Source organism: Ambystoma mexicanum, chromosome 8, assembly GCF_040938575.1.
Source record: "Ambystoma mexicanum isolate Mex_15411 chromosome 8, UKY_AmexF1_1, whole genome shotgun sequence".
NCBI classification, from domain to species: domain Eukaryota; kingdom Metazoa; phylum Chordata; class Amphibia; order Caudata; family Ambystomatidae; genus Ambystoma; species Ambystoma mexicanum.
In genome coordinates, this window is record NC_090929.1 from 1,295,285,319 (window position 1) to 1,295,305,948 (window position 20,630).

The following is a 20,630-nucleotide window of genomic DNA, read 5'->3' on the forward strand; positions in this document are numbered from 1 at the left end:
CAGTGTAGTGGTTTTCAGAGCGGGACACGTGCTGAGTTTTGCCAGTGCTTAGACGTTGTTAACCCCTTTCCTGAGGAATGTGAAAAACCAGAAGGTGTCTCACCCGCTAGTCCCCGGAGATCTCTCTCTCTCTCAAGTGTCCAGGGCAAGGCCATCACCTTTGGATCCAGACCCTAGGGGTCGACCAGTGCAGGAGGATCCCCTGGGTGTGGGATTCTGGATGGCGAGGCGCGTTATCCCTCCCCCCTGTAAAACCTTTACCCCATCCTACCAGGTAGGATACTTGGGACCTTTACCCCCGTCCCTTTTCCCTTCACAAACCCTTCCACAAGGACAGCCCGCTCTGGTAGAAAACAGACTCACACCCGAGCAGTGTGCCGGACATGTCCCGCTACTATGTTCTTGACAATCACTCACAGATGACTTGTATTAAACTTCCCCACACAGGTAAAAGGCAGAGCATGAGAGCACACTCTGAGTGAGTCAAAGCGTACAAAGGAGTAGCAGATTCAGAAGGCAGCTGAACAAAGGGAGAGAGACGGCCAACCATGAAGAGTTCGCAAGGAGGGAAAAACCCTTGACCTTTCCGACAGGAGACCGTTACTTTCAAAACCCTTGTGGATCATAAAACATAAGGCCATGAAACCAGGCTAAAGAGTCTTGCTATATGTGCCGTAGATACCCGAGGCCATCCTGCATAGCTGACCAAATCGGGAAGGACCAGTATCCACCATGGTATCGTCCTTGGCTCCAAGAACCAAGTCACAACAAGAGATCAACACAGCCGGTGAGTTGGGAGAGGAGTTGGGGAGGCTGATGCAAGACCGGTCTGTGTTGAAGTCAAGGTTGCAAGCGGCAACATTGTATAACAAACGCAGGAATGTGTGATGAAAGACACAAGTAACGCTGAATTATGAATGTTTGAACTTTGAGAAGGAAAGATACAATACCAGTGAAAGTGTGGTTGGCGCTGCATGGTTGCTCAATCAAAGGTCTCTTTAAAGGTATCCAGCCAAGAGGTGCCAGAAATCGAAAGTAAGAATATTATGTGAAGTGAATCAAAGTGGTCCTGCGACGGTTAAGCCAAACCCATCGCACATTTGAAAGTCTTTGATTTTTGATATCAAGAGGAACATATAGAAAGTGAGATTGCAAGGTCCGACCCTGAACGAGGTAGACCAAATGTGAATATTGTGCTAAAAGGATCCCAGCCCGAATGATGGAGATCCATGATCCAGGTCTGAAAGAGGGAGATCCATGATGTGAACCCGAACGAGGGAGATCCATGATCCGAGCCCGGATATGGAAGATCCATGATCCGAGCCCGAACAAGGGAGATCCATGATCCAAGCCCAAATGAGGGAGATCCTTAGATCCTAGCCCGAACGAGGGAGACCAGTTGTGAACATTATGGTAAAAAGGAGTCCAAACCTGAAGTAGAAAGACCCATGATAAATATTGAACGTCGAGAACTTGTACATGTGAAAACGTTGAGATGAGAGAAACTTTGGTGCTTAAATATTGCGACAGGCCCTCTGCAGTAAGAGACTGTTATTGGAAAAGAAGCTTTGGCAAAAGGCCCTGATACCTTTGCCTTGAACTGCATCCTCTTGGCAAAGAAGCCAGAATGTGTGTGAAGCTCGAGTGTGTCGCCTTGACCTGTGCTAAAAACGTGGGGAAGGGAACCCAGCTGGACAACCAGCCTGAGATATTGTTTCTTGAACACTTTTCTTTTTGTATACGCAATTGTCCCACACCCTTTTGTATTTAGAAGTAAGGATTGGCAATAGGTTTATTACTATAGGCCCTTTTATTTTGACAGGCTCAACTAGGACTGTGTTATTATTATTTGATGGTCATAGCTTGCTCCCATCCTTAGACTTAGGTTTCTATAGGCGTTTAACAAAACCATTGCGTTCGATATGATGTGGCATTTATAATGCGCCTGTACGCAGGTGTTTCTATGCGTGACGAGACAAGGAGGGGGAAACCAATGGAGGACAAAATACCAATCTTACTAGGCCCTGTGTAATTCAGATTGTGCAAGTGTGGGGAAGAGGGAAGGGGAGAAGTGACGGTGGGAGTGGAAGTGGGAAGTGCAGTTAACTCATATGTGCAGAGAGGAGGGACTGTAGGGTTGCAGATACAGACCCTTAGGTGTATCAGCAGGGGAGAGGAAGCAGGGGAGAGGAAGAGAGAAAGCGAAGCGAAAATGAAGGTCTTGAGTTTCTTCTGGAACTGGAGGTGGTTCTGCTCAAGATTGAGATAGGCAGGGATGCTGCTCTAGTGGGAGGCCCCAGCCAAAGAGATAGATCTGCCCCCAACATTTTGCTTGGAGAAGCATTTGGTCCTCAGAGAGTTGGAGGTGGATGAGCGGAGAGCTCGAGAAGGAAGATGTTTTGGAGGAGGAGGTTGGAGGCAGAGCGGTCCCAGACCCCGGAAAGCCTTGTGGATGATGCAGAGGGTCTTTTAGTTTATTCTTGTAGCTACAGGGAGCCAGTCAAGAGATTTCAGGGATCAAATTTTATGAGCAAATTGATGAGTGAAGTAAAGGAATGACTACATATCTCCACCTTGAGAACCTCAGTTTACCATCCCCAAACGGATGGACTGGTCGAGAGATTTAATAAAACCCTTGAGATGATTTTGCGAAAATTGGTTGATCAGGATGGAAAGAACTGGGATAGCATGATATGATATGATATGATATGGCATTTATAATGCGCCTCTACACAAGTGTTTCAAGACGTGATACACTAGCATTTCAAGCATCATCCCCTGGGCCCTATTTGCAGTAAGAAAGACCCCTCAGGCATCCACTGGTTTCTCTCCTTTTGAACTACTTTACAGTAGAGAACCAAGAGGTGTCTTAGACATGCTCCGAGAAACCTGGGAAGAAAGGGAAGAGGCAACTATTTCCCTTTCACAAAGGGCTACCCGATTACGAGAGCATATCTAGCCTACACATACACTCACCTGAAAAATAATCAAGCCCAAAAGAAGTCCACCTATGACAAGAAATTAAATTTAAGATCCTTTTCAGTGGGACAAAAGGTATTATTCCTCTAACCTACCTCTGAAAATAAACTTGTCTCAAAGTGGCATGGGCCATATGTGGTACTAGAGCAAACCGGGACCTGTACCTATAAAATAGCACAAACTGATGAGAAGCAAAACAAAAACATCTTTACCATGTAAATCTCTGAAAGGAGTGGAAAGAAAATCCTTCCACTGCTTCAACCTTGATATTGTCTTGTTTGATACCGGAGGAAATAGACCACTCAGAGCCCATTCCCCAACAACTATCTAGAAAAAAGCAAGAAGATTTAAACGACCTGGTCATGGCATTCCCCAATTTATTCTGTGAAAAACCAGGGAGTGTACATGATGTTCTTATCATTATATCAAAGCTCCAAAAGGGAAAATGGCCCATTTAAAGCCCTATAGACTCAGAGAAGCCCAGAAAACAAATAGTGGTAGAGGAAGTTAAAAAAATGCTGAAGGCAAACAATATCGAGCCTTCTTCTAGCCCATGGTCCTCCCCTATTGTATTGGTAACAAAAACAGATCACTCTTGAAGGTTTTTCATAGATTCATGACAGGTTAACGGCTTCTTCGCCTTCGATGCCTGTCCTATTCTACACATCGGTGAGTTAATCGATAAACACGGAAATGCCATATTTCTATCAACCCTAGACTTAACAAAGGGATATTGGCAGATCCCCGTAAATGGACCTGATAAGTAAAAGACCACTTTCTCGACACCCCTGGGACTATTCCAATTTAAAGTACTCCCTTTTGGCCTGCATGGGGCCCCAGACACTTTCCAACAGCTTATACACAGGATATTACAGCCCTTCTCTGTCTGTGGGGCTTATATTTATGACAGTCATTTACAGTAAGATTTGGGAAGACCGTCTTTTCAATCTCTTTACTATTATGAGAACCCTCAGAGAAGCCAGCTTAACTGCCAATCCATCTAAATGTAAACTAGCTCAATCAGCCGTGAAATACCAGCTTCCTAGTAGGGAATGGCAGTGTCCAGCCCCAATGAGAAAAAGTGAAAGCCGTTCTAGATTCCCCCACAACTAAGACCAAGAGAGACCTCAAGGCGTTCCTAGGATTGATTGGTTATTGCCGTACGTTTATCCCTAATTTTTCGGATAAAACAGCTAGGTTAAACAACAAATTAAAGAATGCTGAACCCCAGAAGATTCATTGGACTGATGTTACAATAACTTAAAACAAACCTTGTGCCAGAACCCAATCCTAAAGGTGATATTCTCTTCAAAGGAGTTTGGATTACACACCAATGCACCAGTCTTATTGCACATTTGTGATGGATTATAACACCCTATCCTATTCACTAGTTGAAAACTCTTCCCATGTGAAAATAACTACTCCATGTTGGAGTTAGAGGCACTTGCCATCAAATGGACAATCACCCATCTAAGATGCTATCTTTTAGGAAGGAAGTTCACCCTTGTAACAGATCACTAACCTTTAGTGTGGATAAGCCAATGAAAGGACTCTAACCCTCGAGTCATGCGATGGTTCTTAGACCTGCAACCCTACTCTTTAACTGTGCAACACCGAAAAGGCAAAGACCAGGGGAACATCAATTGCCTTTCCCGGTTTCCCTTTGAAACAGATGCTGCTACATCACATAGGGGAAGAGTATGTGAGAAACCAGAAGGTGTCTCACCCGCTAGTCCCCAGGGATCTCTCTCTCAGGTGGCCAGGGCACGGCCATCGCCTTTGGATCCAGACCATGGGAGTGGACCAGTGCAGGAAAATCACCTTAGTGGGGGGGTCTTCTGGGAGTGGGATGCTGGATGGCGAGACACGGTATTGCTCCCTCTGTAAAACCTTTACACCATCCTACCAGGTAGGATACATGGGAACTTTACCCCCCTCTTTCTCTTCACAAATACTTCCACACGGACAGCACGCTCTGGGAGAAAACAGACTCCCACCCGAGCAGTGTACCTGACATGTCCCGCTATGATGTTCAGGCAAAGTCAGGCAATTACTGACAATCACTCACACCTGACTTCCATTAAACTTCCCCACATGGTTAAAAGTCAGAGCACAAGAGCACACTCTGAGTGAGGCAAAGTACACGAAGGAGTAGCAGTTTCGAGAAGGCAGCTGAACAAAGGGAGACAGACGGCCAACCACAAAGGGTTTGCAAGGAGTGAAATACCCTTGACCTTTCTGTTACTTTCAAAACCCTTGTTGATCAGAAAACGTAAGGCCAGGAAACCAGGCTAAGGAGTCCTGAATTGTGTGTCAGAGATACCAGAGGCCATCCTGCGTAGCTGATCAAGTTGGGGAGGAGCAGCAGCTGCGGTGGTATTGTCCTTGGCTCCAAGATAAAAGTTGCAACAAGAGATCAACACAGCCAGTGAGTTGGGGAGGCCGACGCAAATGTGGTCTATGTTGTAGTCAAGGTTGCAAGCGGCAACATTGTATAACGAATGCAGGAATGAACATTGTTAAACACGTGTGATGAAAAACGCGAGGAACGCTGAATTACTAATGAATGTTTGAACTTTGAGAAGTAAAGATGCGATACAAGTGTCAGAGTGGTCCAGCATCGCGTGGGTGCTCACTCGAAGGTCTCTGTAAAGGTATTCAGCCAAGAGGTTGCAGAAATCTAAAATAAGAATATTGTGTTTTGTGAATCGAAGTGGTTTTGCGATGGTTAAGCCAGAACCATCATACATTGGAACGTGTTCGATTTTTATATCAATAGGAAAATGTAGAAAGTGAGATTGCATGATCCGAGCCTGAACGAGGGAGACCAAATGGGAATATTGTGCTAGTAGGACCCGAGCCCGAACAAGGGAGATCTATCATCCGAGCCTGAATGAGGGAGATCCATGGTCCGAGCCTGAATGAGGGAGACTAGTTGTGAACATTGTGGTAAAAGGGGTCCAAATCTGAAGTAGAAAGACCCATGATGAATTCTGAAATCGATAACTTGTACATGTGAAAACATTGACAAGAAAGGAACTTTGATGCTTAAATATTGCAACAGGCCCTCTGCAGTAAATTATTGTTATTGGAAAATAAGCTTTTGCAAAAGGCCTTGATACCTTTGCTTTGAACTGTACATGCATGATACTGTCTCGTTAAATTCCACCTACAAACTTTTCCAATCCTGAATGCAAGTAAATAATTTAGCCCTAAATAGTTCCAAGATTGAACTTATGATGCTGGGTATTTCAACGTAACTGTAGAAGCTTAATGCGACATATTCATCCTTTAAAATTGCAGAGTGTCAAATTAATAACCAGAACAAGGTTAAGACACTTTTCTTTTTTGAATTTTTTTTTATTGGATTTTACAACAAATAAAACAAAACCATCACACCCGACATTTTTGGTCATAAGCCTCTTAGCATACATTTGCATGTTATTTATTATTGTCTTCCACCCTCCCCCCACTTTAACTCGAGCTTCCACCTCAGTTCTTCCGACTTCCCTTCTCTTGGGGTTAATCCCCTACGCCGTTCTCGGACGTGTCATATTCACTGGAATTGGCATGGGAGGATCCCGACAAAGTGGCTACCATTTGTCTCCATACTATCAGAGGTCCCACTTAATTATCCTTCCCGCTATTGGCTGCCTCATACCATGCTACTGTCTCAGCGTCTGCCCATTTCAGGAGATCGTTCCACCATACCTCTAATCTGGGTCTATAGGCTGTTTTCCAGCTCATGGCTATTCTCCTTTTGGCCAGAATATAGGCCAGGTCCTTGAGTTTGCATATGTGTTTTTTCAGATTGCGTGGTTTGCTGATTCCCCCATCATGCATGCCCACACGGATTCCACATCTAGCTTAATTTCCTTTTCAGATAATCGTAGCTTAATTTCCTCCCAGAATCTTCCCACCTCCGGGCACACCCAAAACACATGGATCATCCCAGCATCCTCCTCCCCGCCCTTGGGGCATTTTTGTACCTCTGTACTCCCAAATCTGGCGATCCTTCGAGAAGTCATGTACGCCCTATGGGTAACTGAATCTGCTGCAGCCTGCATTCCTAGACACCTTTTTATGATATCTCTGGGCTCTTTCCCATTGCCCGTCTTGCATAGGTTCTCCCGCCTCCTCCTCCCAATCCCGTCTCAATTGAAGCAGCTCCTTACCCACTCTAGACATCACCAGTTCGTGAATCCGGGATGTTTCGTGCCCTCTCTCCGAGATATCATATATCGTTTCTATGGCGATATCTGGTTGTTCTGCTAGTGCTATTTCAGACCATGTTTCCTTCACCCGTTTAACTATTCTTGAATATGTGATATATTGCCACGTGTGCATCCCAGTTTCTTCCACTATCGTTTGGAAGTCCCGTGCCTTCCCCCCTTGCCATATCTCTCCCAAGGTCGCCATCTCTACCGGCTCCCAGTATTTGCGGATCCCTTTTCTCAGTTGCTCATCCACCCCGCATAGCGCCACCAGTGGCGCCTGCGGGGAGCCTGGGGTAGGGTTTCCCATAGCTCGGCACGCTTTGCGCCATGTCTTCCAGCCCAGTTCCAGCAATCTCGATCGCCCATGCAACTCTGGTTTGGGTAGCCGTATCAGTTCTCTTAGGAAGTAAGGGTCACACTCGCCCCTCAACAATCTGGATTCTGCTGTCTCGTCTTCCGACAGCCACCGAGCGACATATTGTAACTGCCCTGCTAAGTGGTATATCGCAAAGTTCGGCAGGTTTATACTCCCTTTGTCATACGTGTTCTGTAATTTCCATAGGATCACTCTGTTTCTGGAGTTGTGTCTCAGGAAATCTCTGCATAAACTCTGGAGTTTGCTAAAAAGCGTTTGGGCAAAGTGTGTGGGATATTTACAAAAAAAGTAGTAACCTGGGCAAGACCACCATCTTGACCATGGCCGCTCTCCCTACCATGGCTAGGGGGAGCTTTGCCCAGAATCCCATGCTGTTCTTGATATCCTCTTCCACCCTTTCCGTGTTATATTTGTGCTCGTCTTCAACCATGTGATATATGTTAATTCCCAGGTAGCTGAATGTTTTGGTCTGCCAGGCTATCTGCAAGATAGGTAAGTCTTCCCGTTTTGACCCTGGCTGTTGGGGAGCTGTACACCATTTTCACCCACCCCAGGTACCCTGGACCCATCCCGTATTCTTTTAAGGCCGCGATCATCCAGGGCCACCTTACAGAGTCAAAGGCTTTCACTACATCTAGCGTGACTACTGCTATTTCGCTTGGATCGCCCCTCTGCCTGTTCTATTATGTGGTGGAGCCTCCTGTGGTTATCTAATATGCTTCTACCTGGGACATATCCGGTTTGATCGGGGTGTATGAGCTTATTTATTACCTGCTTAAGTCTATTCGCCAGCACAGACGTGAGAATCTTACTGTCCTGATTTAGCATGGATAGTGGTCTGTACGACCCACAGTCCGTGCTTGGCTTGTCGGGTTTGAGGAGTGGATGATTACCGCCTCCCTCAGAGATTCTGGCAGTCTCCCTTTCTCAAAGGCCTCGTTTAAAAGGGCCAGTAATGGGGGGAGCAATTCTTGTCTATATGTTTTATAGAATTCGCTGGGGAGCCCGTCTGTCCCAGGGGCTTTGCTCGTGGGCAGGTGTATTACCACTGCCTCTAATTCCTCTATTGTAATTGGGGCATCCAGGTTCTCCCTGTCTTCCTCACTCAATTTAGGTAGTCCTATGTCTTCTAGCAATTCCTGGATCTCCTGCTCTGCCGTCTCTCCTACGTCTTCGTAGAGGTGTTTGTAGAATCTAAGGAATCCCTCGTTCACGCTCTCCTGGGTATTCCAGACTTGGCCCGCTTCTCCCGCTATCTCTCTAATTGCTGATCTTGGTGTCTCGTTTTTGAATAGCCATGCGAGCAGCCTCCCTGGTTTGTCTCCCCCTGCGTGTTATCTTTCAATATATTTTTTATAATTCAGGTTGCATAACCTCTGCCAGAGCCCCGCACCTGCCTGTTGTAATTGGCTCACTTGTTCGGCATCCTCCTGTGAGGTGCCCCCTCTTTTCATAATTGCTTCCAGTTTCTTTTCAGTCTCCTGTAACTCTCGCACCATACCCCCTTGGAGCCCTCTGGATTTGGATATGGCCATCCCTCTTACTACCACCTTAAAGGCCTCCAATAGGGTAACCTCTGACTCAACACTTCTGGTATTATTTTTGAAATACCCAATTATCACCTCCCTCAGGTCCTCTCGGAATGCAGTACCTTTCAATGCCTCAACTCTGAGCCTCCACGATGGGATCTTAGCCTTAGGGGGCTGATGTCGCCACGCCAGGACCAGAGGGGAGTGGTCCGATAGTGTTCTCGCCTTGTATTCTTAACCCGTTATTTCCCCAGCAAGTTCTGGAGTGGCGAACATGTAATCCAGTCTCGTGTACAGGTTGTGTGGGGTGGCATAGTGCGAGTAGTGCCTATCTTCCTGGTGTTGCTGCCTCCATATGTCCTCCAGCCCAAAGTCTCTCAGCAGGGCTTGTAACATTTTCGCTGCAGGGGTGGCCTCATCTAGTTTCGTGTCTGATCTGTCTATTTTGGGGTTTAGCGTGCAATTGAAATCCCCCTCCTATGTGGGGACCGATCTTGCTATACAGTGTCTTGAAATAGGCCACTGTACCTTGGATAGGGGCGTATGTATTTATGATGCACAGTTCTGTATTCTCTAGCAGCCCCCCAAACACTACCATTCTCCCATCTGGCTCCTCCGTAGCCTGTAGCATCTGGAAGTGCCCATGTGGCGCCACCCAAATGAGTACTTCCCTGGTGTATGCCGAGTACGTTGCTCCTATGGTGGTCCCTCTCCACTTTTTCTTTACCGTCTCTTGTTTTTCTTTAGTGAGGTGGGTTTCTTGCAATAAGGCTATGTCCACTTTTTGCTTTCTCAGGTACATCATTACCTTATTGCTCTTCAGGTAGCTGTTGAGTCCTCTGACATTCCAGGTTACTATTCTAAGGTCTCCCATTATTATCCATGCCCCGTCCCTCCTCCCTCCTTCCTTGTCCTTCACGCCAGGTGTTACAAGCTCGTTCCCTAACAACTACCACTACAAACTCCCCAACTCCCCTCCCACACCCTCCCGTCCCAACATTTGGTCCCTTATTAACTTCTCTACAAACACCCCAACACTCCCCCCTCGCCCCCTCCCTTCCAGTTCCGAACTGTAGCCCAGCTCCATCCCTGGATCTCAGGCTCTCCCGCATCTAGTCCTGCCCTGGTGTACTCGGTGCTAGGAGCCCCGTGGGTGGTTGCCACTCTACTGGCAACCTAACTAGTCTATCTAATGGGGTGAGAGTTGGGAACTCTGTGTCCCCCGCATCAAATCTGCTGTGTTTCTTGCCCGCCTTGTGTATATCCAACCTTCTAACTGACCTCTACGAATCTATATTCAAGTCCCAATGACATTATTTATACAGCACCTCAAAGTTGGAGACCGATGCTTCACTTGTCGTCTCTGCCCTCTCTTTGTTCCTTTGTTTCCTGTGGGCCATTCTGTGCATCCAACCAGTCCATAGCTTCTTCTGGGGTTTCAAAGAACAATGCCTTGTTTTTATGAAAAATGTTCAGCCTCGCTGGTTACATCAGCATGTATGTGAGATTCGCCTCCCGCAGTCTCCTCTTTGCTGCTCTGAAGTTTAATCGGCGTCTTTGTACCTGAAGTGTGTAATCCGGGTATGCTGTTATTGCTGCGGATGCTCTTCTTATTGTGCCCCCTTTGCAGAAAAATTCTAGGATTCTTTCCTTGTCTCGATAGTTTAGTATTTTGGCGATTACAGGCTTTGGCGGGGCGCCTGGCACTGCTCTGTGTGTCAGTGCCCTGTGGGCTCTCTCCACCGCAAATCCTTGGGTTAGCGCCCCTCCCTCAATTTCTTGCAGCAGCATAGTTTCTATGTATTCAGTGGGGTTTGTTCCTTCTTCGCCTTCCGGGAGCCCTAGGATGCATATATTATTTCTCTGGGCATGCCTTCGTCCTCCGCTGCCCTGTTTTCCAAGTTGCTTTCTTGTTGGCGCAGTGTATGGATCTCGACAGCGCTCGCCTTGCAGGTGGTAGTATTTGATTGAACTTCTTTCTACAGCTCACTCGTGCGTTCTGCAATCGCTCTTATGTATTGTCGCAGGAGGGTAACATCCACTTGCACTGCGTCGATCTTGAATTCAAGTGACGTCTTGAGGTTTGCCATGGCTGCTTCTAGTTTGGTCTCCCAGGTGACCTTTAGATCTGCTATTGCCTCCAGGATGTGTCTTTTGCTGCTCGCTGGTTCTGTTTCTGTCTGTGGGTTTCTCTCCTTATTTCTGGCTCCTTCTGTTGGTTGTGGTGTTCTGGTGTATTCTTCTATGGTGGGCTGCTTCCCCTTCGATTTAGGGAGTTTTGACGCCCTCCCAGTATCCGCTGGGGTTTCTGCCACAATTACCGGGAGCCCAGGTCTCAGCAGTGCTGGCTGCTCTGGTTCAGTTCCTCTAGGCTTACAACCCCTTCCCCCCTCCGAGGCGGGCAGTCTTGCTGCTGCGGCACAGGTTACCTGCACAATGTTGGTGCCTCTCTACATTAAGGCTGTCCTTTGCGCGTCAATGGCTCCTGAGCTCTTCCGCTCAGCGTTCCCAGGGTTGTGTTTTCTGCTGTTTGTTGTGTTTTGGCTGGAAATTGCCTGCTGTGTTGTCTCATTTGTCTGGGGTCCAGGGCCCCACCACCTGGTGCTGTTGACTTGCTGCGGCGGCGTTTGCTCTGAGAGGCCTTTGCATTGGCCCCTGCCCAATGCTGCTGCACCCCCAGAGTGGGGCAGCCTCAGTTAGTAGAGTACCTCCTTTTTTCAGTGTGTCCACTCCAGTATCTCCCCTCCGGTTAGGTTATGGGTCCTCCACTGTGCCCACGCTCCTGCAGCCTCTCAGCTTGGTTAGCACAATGCTGGGGAAGGTGTTATACCTATTAGTCTTGTTCCTCGGGTTGGGGCAGGGTGCCGTCCCTACTTCAGGCGGGCTCCGTATATGCAACCTTTCAGGGTGTGACCTTGGTGTGGCTCTCGCTGGGGGGATGTCCCCCTTGTTGACCTTGTGTTTTGCCCATTAGGCTTCCTGTCCTCTATGGCGCAGGTCTGACGCACCTTAAGTGTGCTGCCCACGTTGGCCCTCCGTTTCGCAGTTGCTGTGTCCACCCTCCAGCAGGTTTTAAATGCCAATGCGCACATCGGGAGGTTCGGTGCGTCCTGCGGTGCTGGTTTTAGCCAGCTTGTTAAAAGTGCGCTCTCTCCCCCAGTGGGTAGTGTCTGCTGCACTCCATTGTGGTATTGCTATGTTCTGGGGGGATGTCGGGTCGGCGGGGGGATCTCCTCTGGGTCACGGGCTGCCCTGATATTACGCGTCCCCATGGGGGCGCGTACCCCCCCCCCCGCAGTCTCTGTGAGCTGGTCCTCGCTGGGGCTCTGTTGGTCTCCGTGTGGTGGCGCAGGACCGCACTGATCATCCGGTGGTCTCTGCCACTTCCCCGCTGTGCCGCCTGTGTGCCGGCGTTCCGCTTCTTTTCTCAGGGCTGCGGATTGATTAAGCCCTTTGTTCCAGGGTGGCCATTTTGGGTGGTCTTCCTCAGGAATCACGCAAATTTCCTCCTCCAGATTCTCTGGCCTACATGTGCGGTTTTGGATATAGTTAGTCACGTGTGCTGCCCATCTTCATATAGTTGGTCTTATTTCCTGGATCATTTTCCTTGCATTATGCTGGCGGGCATCTTATGAGTTTGGTCGGATCCGCGGGAGCTTCAGTGTTTCCCAGCCTCTTACATGGCTGGATAGCCACGCCCTCCCAAGGTTAAGACACTTGGTGTGATCTTTGAGCAACAATTAGCTATGAAAAGCCAGGGTAACTGTCTTGTCCCCAGCAGATGTAATCATCTGAAGTTCCTAGCTCAGCTGCGGCCCTTCCTGTCATCAGCAAATTGTGCCACAGTAGCCTGTGCCATTATTGGAGCTAAAATTGACTATTGCTCCACCCTATTGCTAGGAATCTGCAAGCAAAATATGACGCAGCTGCAAGTGATCCAGAATAATGCAGTGCGTATTGTTGCAGGTCTGCAAAGGAGAGACCACGTTACAACGGCTAGGAGAGCATTACATTGGCTCCCCATTCGTAGCCGTATTACCTACCGCGTGATGTGCATCACGCATAATTGTATCTCAGGGCAAGCCCCCAAGTATTTGGCCAGTCGCATTTCACACCTATCGGCACGCAGAATGCTGAGATCAAATAATACTGATTTACTAGAAACTCTGAGAGCGCATCTGTCATATGTGGAGCATAGATCCTTTCCACATGCTGCTCCACGGATCTGGAACTCCCTACCTTTAGATCTGAGGTCATGTACTAATATGCAGATCTTTAAGAGCAGGTTGAAAACCCATTTATTTGAGTAACCTCTGTTCTACAATTTGACTCTGTGCTTCTGTATGATCGTTTCTTCTCCTTCTTTACCCCCTTCGGTTACTCTTTGTTATATGTTTGTTGGTCATGTTGGCTCTATTATGCCTCTGGGCTTGTTTTTATGCACGTTATAAATAATATAAATAAATAAAATATCCTTGTGGCAGAGAAGCCAGAGTGTGTGCGAAGCTTGAGTGTCTCCTTGCCCCCATGCTGAAAACGTGGGGAAGGGAAGCCAACTGCTCAACCAGCCTGACATATTGTTTCTTGAACACTTTTCTTTTTGTGTATATAATTGTCCCACGCCCTTTTGTATGCAGAAGTAAGGATTGGCAATAGGTTTATTGGTGTAGGCCCTTTTATTTTGACAGACTCGACTAGGGCTGCATTATTATTTTTTGATGGTTGTAGCTTGCTCCCATCGTTAGATTTAGGTTTATATAGGCATTTAACCAACCCATTGAAGTTCAATAAACACCCATGAACCGATATCACTTGAGTCTGTCTTCACTGTTTGATACCATACCTTCCTTACAGGAAGCACATACTTATTTTACCCCACACCTGCAGTGGGGGGAGGGGAGAATATTGCAGAACAATGTCAAATAGATTTTGTTTTGCAATGTTCTTAGAGTGACAGTAGAATCTTTATGCTACATCGGACTGTCTCCTGCTCAATAATGGAGACTTAGTGAGGATGACCAGGGGATCCTCCCGTATGGCTTCAGGGAAATCATCCAGTGGCTTAGGGAGGTCCCCGTCCCTTTTGTTACCCCTATAGATGTCCCTATTGTAGTCCAGGGGACTTTTCTCACAATACCTACTGACACCCAGTAAGTAAATCGTCTTTATTTACTTGAAAATATCATCCAAATTAGGTTTCTGTTAAACTGCATGTTTGGTGTAGAACACATTTCAAAAGTAAGTACCTTTTTTCTTTCCCATGTTAACATAACTCACATCACAGCAGTACTTCTTGTAACAATGTATTTTAAAACCCAATTCTCCTGTAAAAATATGAAAATGTGTGTTTTTTTATTAACGTAACCAGGTACTCCAAGTCCATCTGCAGAAATGGGAGAGTGTGTTGTGTTACTTGTTGATAAAGTACTCATGGAGTTGCCTTTGGAAGCCTTGAGCGCCTTACAAGAAGAAGGAATAAGCTCTGTGTCTCGGGACTTTTCACTCCAGCTTTTATACAATCGTTTCCAGAAGAAAGAGCCAGGTATAGTTTGCAGTCCCGTCTATTCATTAAATGTAGTTGTTTAGTATTTTACCATTTCAAACATTGCTGATAAACCTAATATCTCTTTATACTAGTTGTGCAGTGATTGGTTATCATAGTTGTAAATTTAGTCTATTGTAAAGGAATTCAATAACACGTTACTGCAGCATTGTTTGACAAGTATTCCATAACTGCATAACCACATCCACGCCCCAAGTTTTTAAGTTGCCATTTAGCCATAGGAATGACAAAGCCACACGAATGACAAAACCTTAATATCTTGAGAGACATGGTCCCAACTTAATATAGTTTGACACTCTGAGCGTCCTATTTAGGTACCCCTTGCGAAATCTACGGAACCCAATGCATATATGCTTACGAACGTAGTTCACAAGCACTCATCTTAAAAGTGATCTCGGCTTTGCATTGATGCAGATTAAATCATGATTCAAATAAATTACCCTATAAATGATGATTTCTAATTGATGCGTGCATAATCTCAGCATTAATGTTGTGTACAAAATAGTTACTTTTAAGGGGAGCATTTTAGAACGGGCTGGAGGATAACATGAACACGTAAAAGCAAGGTGCAATGCTTTTACGCCTTCATTTTATGATCCAGCCAGTTTTCCTGCTGACACAAAGGAGCTCATGTTGGTTTGGGCCGCAACGTTAATAGAAGGCATGAAAGCCTTGAGTAAGGCTTTAACAACTTCCATTAACATCACGCCCCATTTTCAATCATTTGTAGGGTGGGAAGGAGGAGTGGAACGCAACTTACGTTTCGCTGCCTCCCGTCTTCTCTGCCATACAAATCATTTGCGCCGGCATTGATTTTCATGCCGGCACAAATTCTGTAGATCCCTAGGGCAGTCGCATAAAGCAGGCAGAACCCATAGGAATCCATTCTACACGCTGTCTGCCATACTCGCATGGCAGGCAGCATGTACAATTACAATTAAACCCTCCACGACATGCTCGCTTTGCACTCACTTTGCACTGCAGAGTGCAAATGTGAAGGGCAAAAGGCGGTGCAAATTACCACAATTTGGAAGCAGTGACCTGCTTACATTAAAGTGTGAATGTAACCTGTCCCCGCCATCAAATTACTCTTTTTATAAAAATGAGCTCCAAAGTGGAGGAAGGGCATAGAGCGGAGATAATATCTCTGCTGTGCATTCTTTCTCTGCCTTATGTGAGCACTTTGTCTTACGCCTGCTTGAGATTTTCATGCAGACCTAAAACAAATGGATTCCGCCTCACATTAGCACTTGCTAATGAGTTGGCGGATTCTATAGCAATCCATATGTAAATGCCACCTGCAAAGTGTAATTTTCAGTCACCACTTAATTCTTTCCAAAGCGGGGACTAAAAATAAAAAGTAAAGACAATTTCATATGTTTTTATTTTTTATTTTTGCACTTTCCTGTCAAGGTTTGGGTTTCTCACTGCATTTCCAGGAGTCCCTCACGATACTGCTCCCATGTGATAATGTTGCCATGAAAAAGTCAAAAATAACACAAAAACCCTTGTGCACCAATAAGTAAAACTGCTAAGTCACTAGGACATTCGTTCAGTGATTGACATGTCAAGTGTACTAGGAATGTCAAGAATATAGTTCAACATATAAAAAAAGCATGTTATTCATCAATTCAACAACTTGAACTCATATAAACTAAGTCATCATGTAAACAAAGCTTCTCTAGTGTTAGCACCATTCCTTGTTAAATAAATACCAACTAACTACAACAATTATGAATACAATTATAACAACTATACACATACTAACAATTTGAAGGTGGTAATTCTCCAAACTCAGAATAAATGGACACACCCAGTAGGGAATGAGACCAGGAGAAAGATTAAACAAAGGTTTATAAGGTAAAATGATGCACGCAGAGGACTCTGCTGCTCTGAGAGCACTCTGCCAACAATACAGAAACAACACATCTTTATACATACATTTGGTCATTGGTGACAAACAGTATAGGGGGTGAATTTGGCAGGTTCATTGGTGCATTACAATGTTACAGTATAGGACTTACTGGGCTGGTGCTGCTTGATTGGTTGGTGCAGAGCTGTTGCTTCTCGCGGCATGTGGGTAAGCCGGACTCATCTGTGAGGGGTGAAGGTCAGGCTGGGTCCACATGATGCAATTATCCTAACTAATCTAAACTGCACAGTAATCATTGACATGCTAAGAGTAATGCAAAACATAAAGTCTGTACCAGAATGCGGGGTTTCCTGTTAATAGTGAGCAAACATATACACATTCTTAACCCAGGCCTTTGTGGGGCGGGGGTGTGGTGGTCCTTTTTGCCAGGTGGCCTATCTGGCGGTTTCCAACTGAGATTTATTCGCCCTGCTGCCTCATGGTTTAAACAAATGGATTGATATTGTTAACCCATGGAGAATATATGATCACACAAGATTAGTTATATGGGGGCAATCTAGGGTGGCCAGTGGGGAAGGGTCTCACCAACTGCTACATAAAAGGAGAATAGAGGGGAAAAAGGTTGTGCAGGCAATAATTTCTAAAGGTGGGGGTTGGAGGAGCTCCCACGGACGATCTGTAACCACTTGGTATTTGTTCGTGCCTGGATGCTTGGTATGAGTGATGCAAAACATTTCTCTGCTGAATTGATGAGCTAAACTGGTCCAGTATCTGCCAAAAGTTCAGAAGAGTCCTTAGAAATGTAATTTGACGCCCTTCTTTTGCGTGATACTCTATCTTGCAGCTTATCCTCTGACAGCACATCATATGTGGGGGAGTTCTTTTGTTGTTGACTGGGGTGCTGGAAGCATTCTGGCGGGCACCCTCTCCCCATGGACATGACTCTCCGGAATCACCATCGAGCTGAATGCAGCGTGGCCAGGGCGCAAGTACCTCTCCATGACGGTGGGAGGTGCAAGTACGCCTGTTTGCCGCATACCCAGTAATTGTCCATTAAAGCAGCTGTTCTTTTCTTCATGTCGTGGAGGATAAGTGTTTTGTTGCAATGTTTGTTTGATCCCATGAGCACCTTCCCTTCTCCGTGGAAGCAAAGTTCATACTGCACCTAGCGTTGAATCTTGATCAGCTGTTACCCATGTCAGTTTGGAAATGTGCTGGGACCAAACTTAGTGCATGTTTTCTTGACCCATCCAAATTTTCTCTTCTAACAGTCCACTTGCCATTTGTTTTCAGCAAACATTGTCCCTTTTATGACAAAAAATGGTTCTTTCACGGACAGGTCTCCTTGAAGCTTGCTGTGACATGTTTTCTCATTCTGGATCAGTTGTAATGTTACCATGTTTTCTTGGAAGGTACTTCGAATACTGCAAAGTGTAAGATGAATGAGACACTCGGCATCCGCTATGGGGGTTTCCTGGGTTATCAGAACCTTAGGTGTTCCTGATGCGTGAGGTATCAGGGAACACACATAGCAACTCTCATTAGTTGCTTGTTTACCCATGGTGTCAGAGTACCACTTGTTAGACTGATGATCTGGGTAACGGGGGTCCTCCATTGCATCCAACCCCAGGCCTTGGTATGCATCATACCTTTTTTGTTTTTGCCCCCCTTTTCCGTCTGTTTCTCCTCCTTAGACTATTATGTAGTTTCATTAGTCTTTGATACAGGATAGGAAAAATGCCTAAATTCATCTTTTCATTCTGGCCAAAATGATATTGGCCGTACTGTGTGGTAGGATGTGTGCGTGGGGTGGGTGTTTGAAAGTTAAAGTGCATGTAATAGCTGCTTGAGGTAGGTTAAAAGGTTGTTTGTGAGTAAGCATGTGACAGCATTAATGTATCAGGAATTAGATTGTCTTCATTATAAGCATTAAATACATCTGCATCAGCATCCATTATTGAGTGTTCATTCAGTGGGGCTTTCATTGTATGATTTTTATGTAGGGAGATAAGGTTTGTTGAAACATTGAGGGCCCAAATCAATTTCAACCCGCCCCATACTCACAGTCCGATTCATGGAATAATGTGCGCTGAAAATATCGGCGCAAGCGTGCGATTCGCAGTGAAAGTGTGAAAATCGCAGTGCAAGTGCGAATATCGCAGGGAAACCAGCGCACATCTATTCATGGAAGTCCGTGTGAGTAAAATCTGGCATGTGCGCTGAAAAAGTGCGTGGCGCACGCCGGCGCACAGGTCATCTAACGGCGTGCTCTAAGGCCACAGCGAAAGTGCCCATAGCGCGGCGCACATAACAAAAGTAGGCAGAACACAGGGCGTGACACGCGGAATGGGGAACAACTTGTGAAAATGTGGGTGTCACGGGGGAAGTACAGGAGGCAAGTGGGCAGAACGCCCACACGCTCCCCTACAACACGTATTCATGGAATTGAATAGGGCAAAACAGCGCACGGGCAAAGACGCGCACAGGCCTAAACACGTCCGCCACACGAAGGCAGGCAGTCGCGTCCCTGCGCATGAAAAAAATGTGCGCCAAAATGTGCGCCAACATAAAGCAGGTATATACAGCTATATAGAATGTCCCATACTGTGGGCCTCTAGGACAAATGACGTGCAAAGGGGTACGTGACAAACTCGGACCCCCGCTGTGTGAAAAATAGCGTGTGCGTGTATTTCGGGGGTGCGCGGGAAGTTCTACACGCAATTTGCCCTGGGGGAGTGGGGCACGTGTATTACAGGGGTTCGCGGGAAGTTTCACACGCGATAGGCCTTGGTCGAGCGGGGTACGTGTAAATCTGCGGTTCGCTGGAAGTTTCACACGCGATTGGCCTGGGTACGTGTATTTCAGGGGTGCGCGTGAAGTTTCACACGCAACTGGCCTGGGTATGTGTATTTCAGGGGTGCGCGTGAAGTTCCACACACGATTGGCCTGGGTACGTGTATTTCAGGGGTGCGCGTGAAGTTTCACACACGATTGGCCTGGGTACGTGTATTTCAGGGGTGCGCGTGAAGTTTCACACGCGATTGGCCTGGGTACGTGTATTTCAGGGGTGCGCGTGAAATTCCACACGCGATTGGCCTGGGTACGTGTATTTCAGGGGTGCACGTGAAGTTCCACATGCGATTGGCCAGGGTATGTGTATTTCAGGGGTGCACGTGAAGTTCCACACGCGATTGGCCGAGGTGCGCATGAAGTTCCACACGCGATTGGCCTGGGTACATGTATTTTAGGGGTGCGCATGAAGTTTCACACGCGATTGGGCCTGGGCGAGCGTGGTACGACTCACCGTCTGCCTTGCGTGTAGAAGAACGCATAACCAACACCCACCTGCTGTGAAGTAATAGTGTGTGAACCCCACCGCACCCTACGAAAAGCACGTATAGGCCCGTGCGCGATACGTCACAAACACGCTTACGCACTGAGGGCCTTTGGTCCAATGAAATCGCGTATGCGTGCTGACGCGCTTACGCGCTAAGGGCCTTTTCTCAAATTACACGCTGACGTGCAAGAATTTCACGTGCCAAATCACTCCGTATCAAGCTGGCCAGGCGAAAACACACGGAAGACCACGCGCCTGCCCAAAAGGCCGAATTACTGCCCCCCAGAGCCTCGAGCAGCCTCCCACGAGCCATCAGCTGCTGCCTGCCTGCTGCCATCGTGCCCTGCCATTTTGTGCCTGCACATCTGCCATCTGCAGGGGTCCAGTTGTTGTGTCCACCCCTGCTGGAACAGAAGACTCCCGACTGGTATACCATCGCTCCACAGCCCAGCCCCAGGACCCAGTTGCCCACCCACGCTTGCCTCGGGGGTCGCCATGTCGGGGCAAACACCATCTGAGACCACTGGCGACCCCCAGCCAGAGGGGCAGAGGGCCACCATCTTCAGTCAGAAGGAAGTTGGTGTCCTGGTGGAGCTTGTCCTGGGGCATTATGATGCCCTCTTCAGATCATCACGCGCCAACAAGGAAGGACGGGACAGGATCTGGGACGACTTTGTGGTTGCCATCAACGCGGAGGGGGTGGCAACCCGCAACATCAAGCAAGTCAAGAAGCTCTGGGAGGACTTGAGGTCCAGG

The 20,630-nt window shown here is 47.0% G+C and overlaps 1 protein-coding gene across 3 annotated transcripts in view; it reads left to right on the forward strand.

Moving 5' to 3' along the window:
* Positions 1-20,630, forward strand: part of CFAP46 (cilia and flagella associated protein 46) — a 2,698,259-nt gene that overhangs the window by 2,250,354 nt on the left and 427,275 nt on the right. For all 3 annotated transcript variants that reach the window (XM_069611407.1, XM_069611408.1, XM_069611409.1), the window contains exon 52: positions 14,470-14,643. In XM_069611407.1, the coding sequence (XP_069467508.1) occupies positions 14,470-14,643 (174 nt within the window). The remainder of the gene's footprint in view (positions 1-14,469; positions 14,644-20,630) is intronic.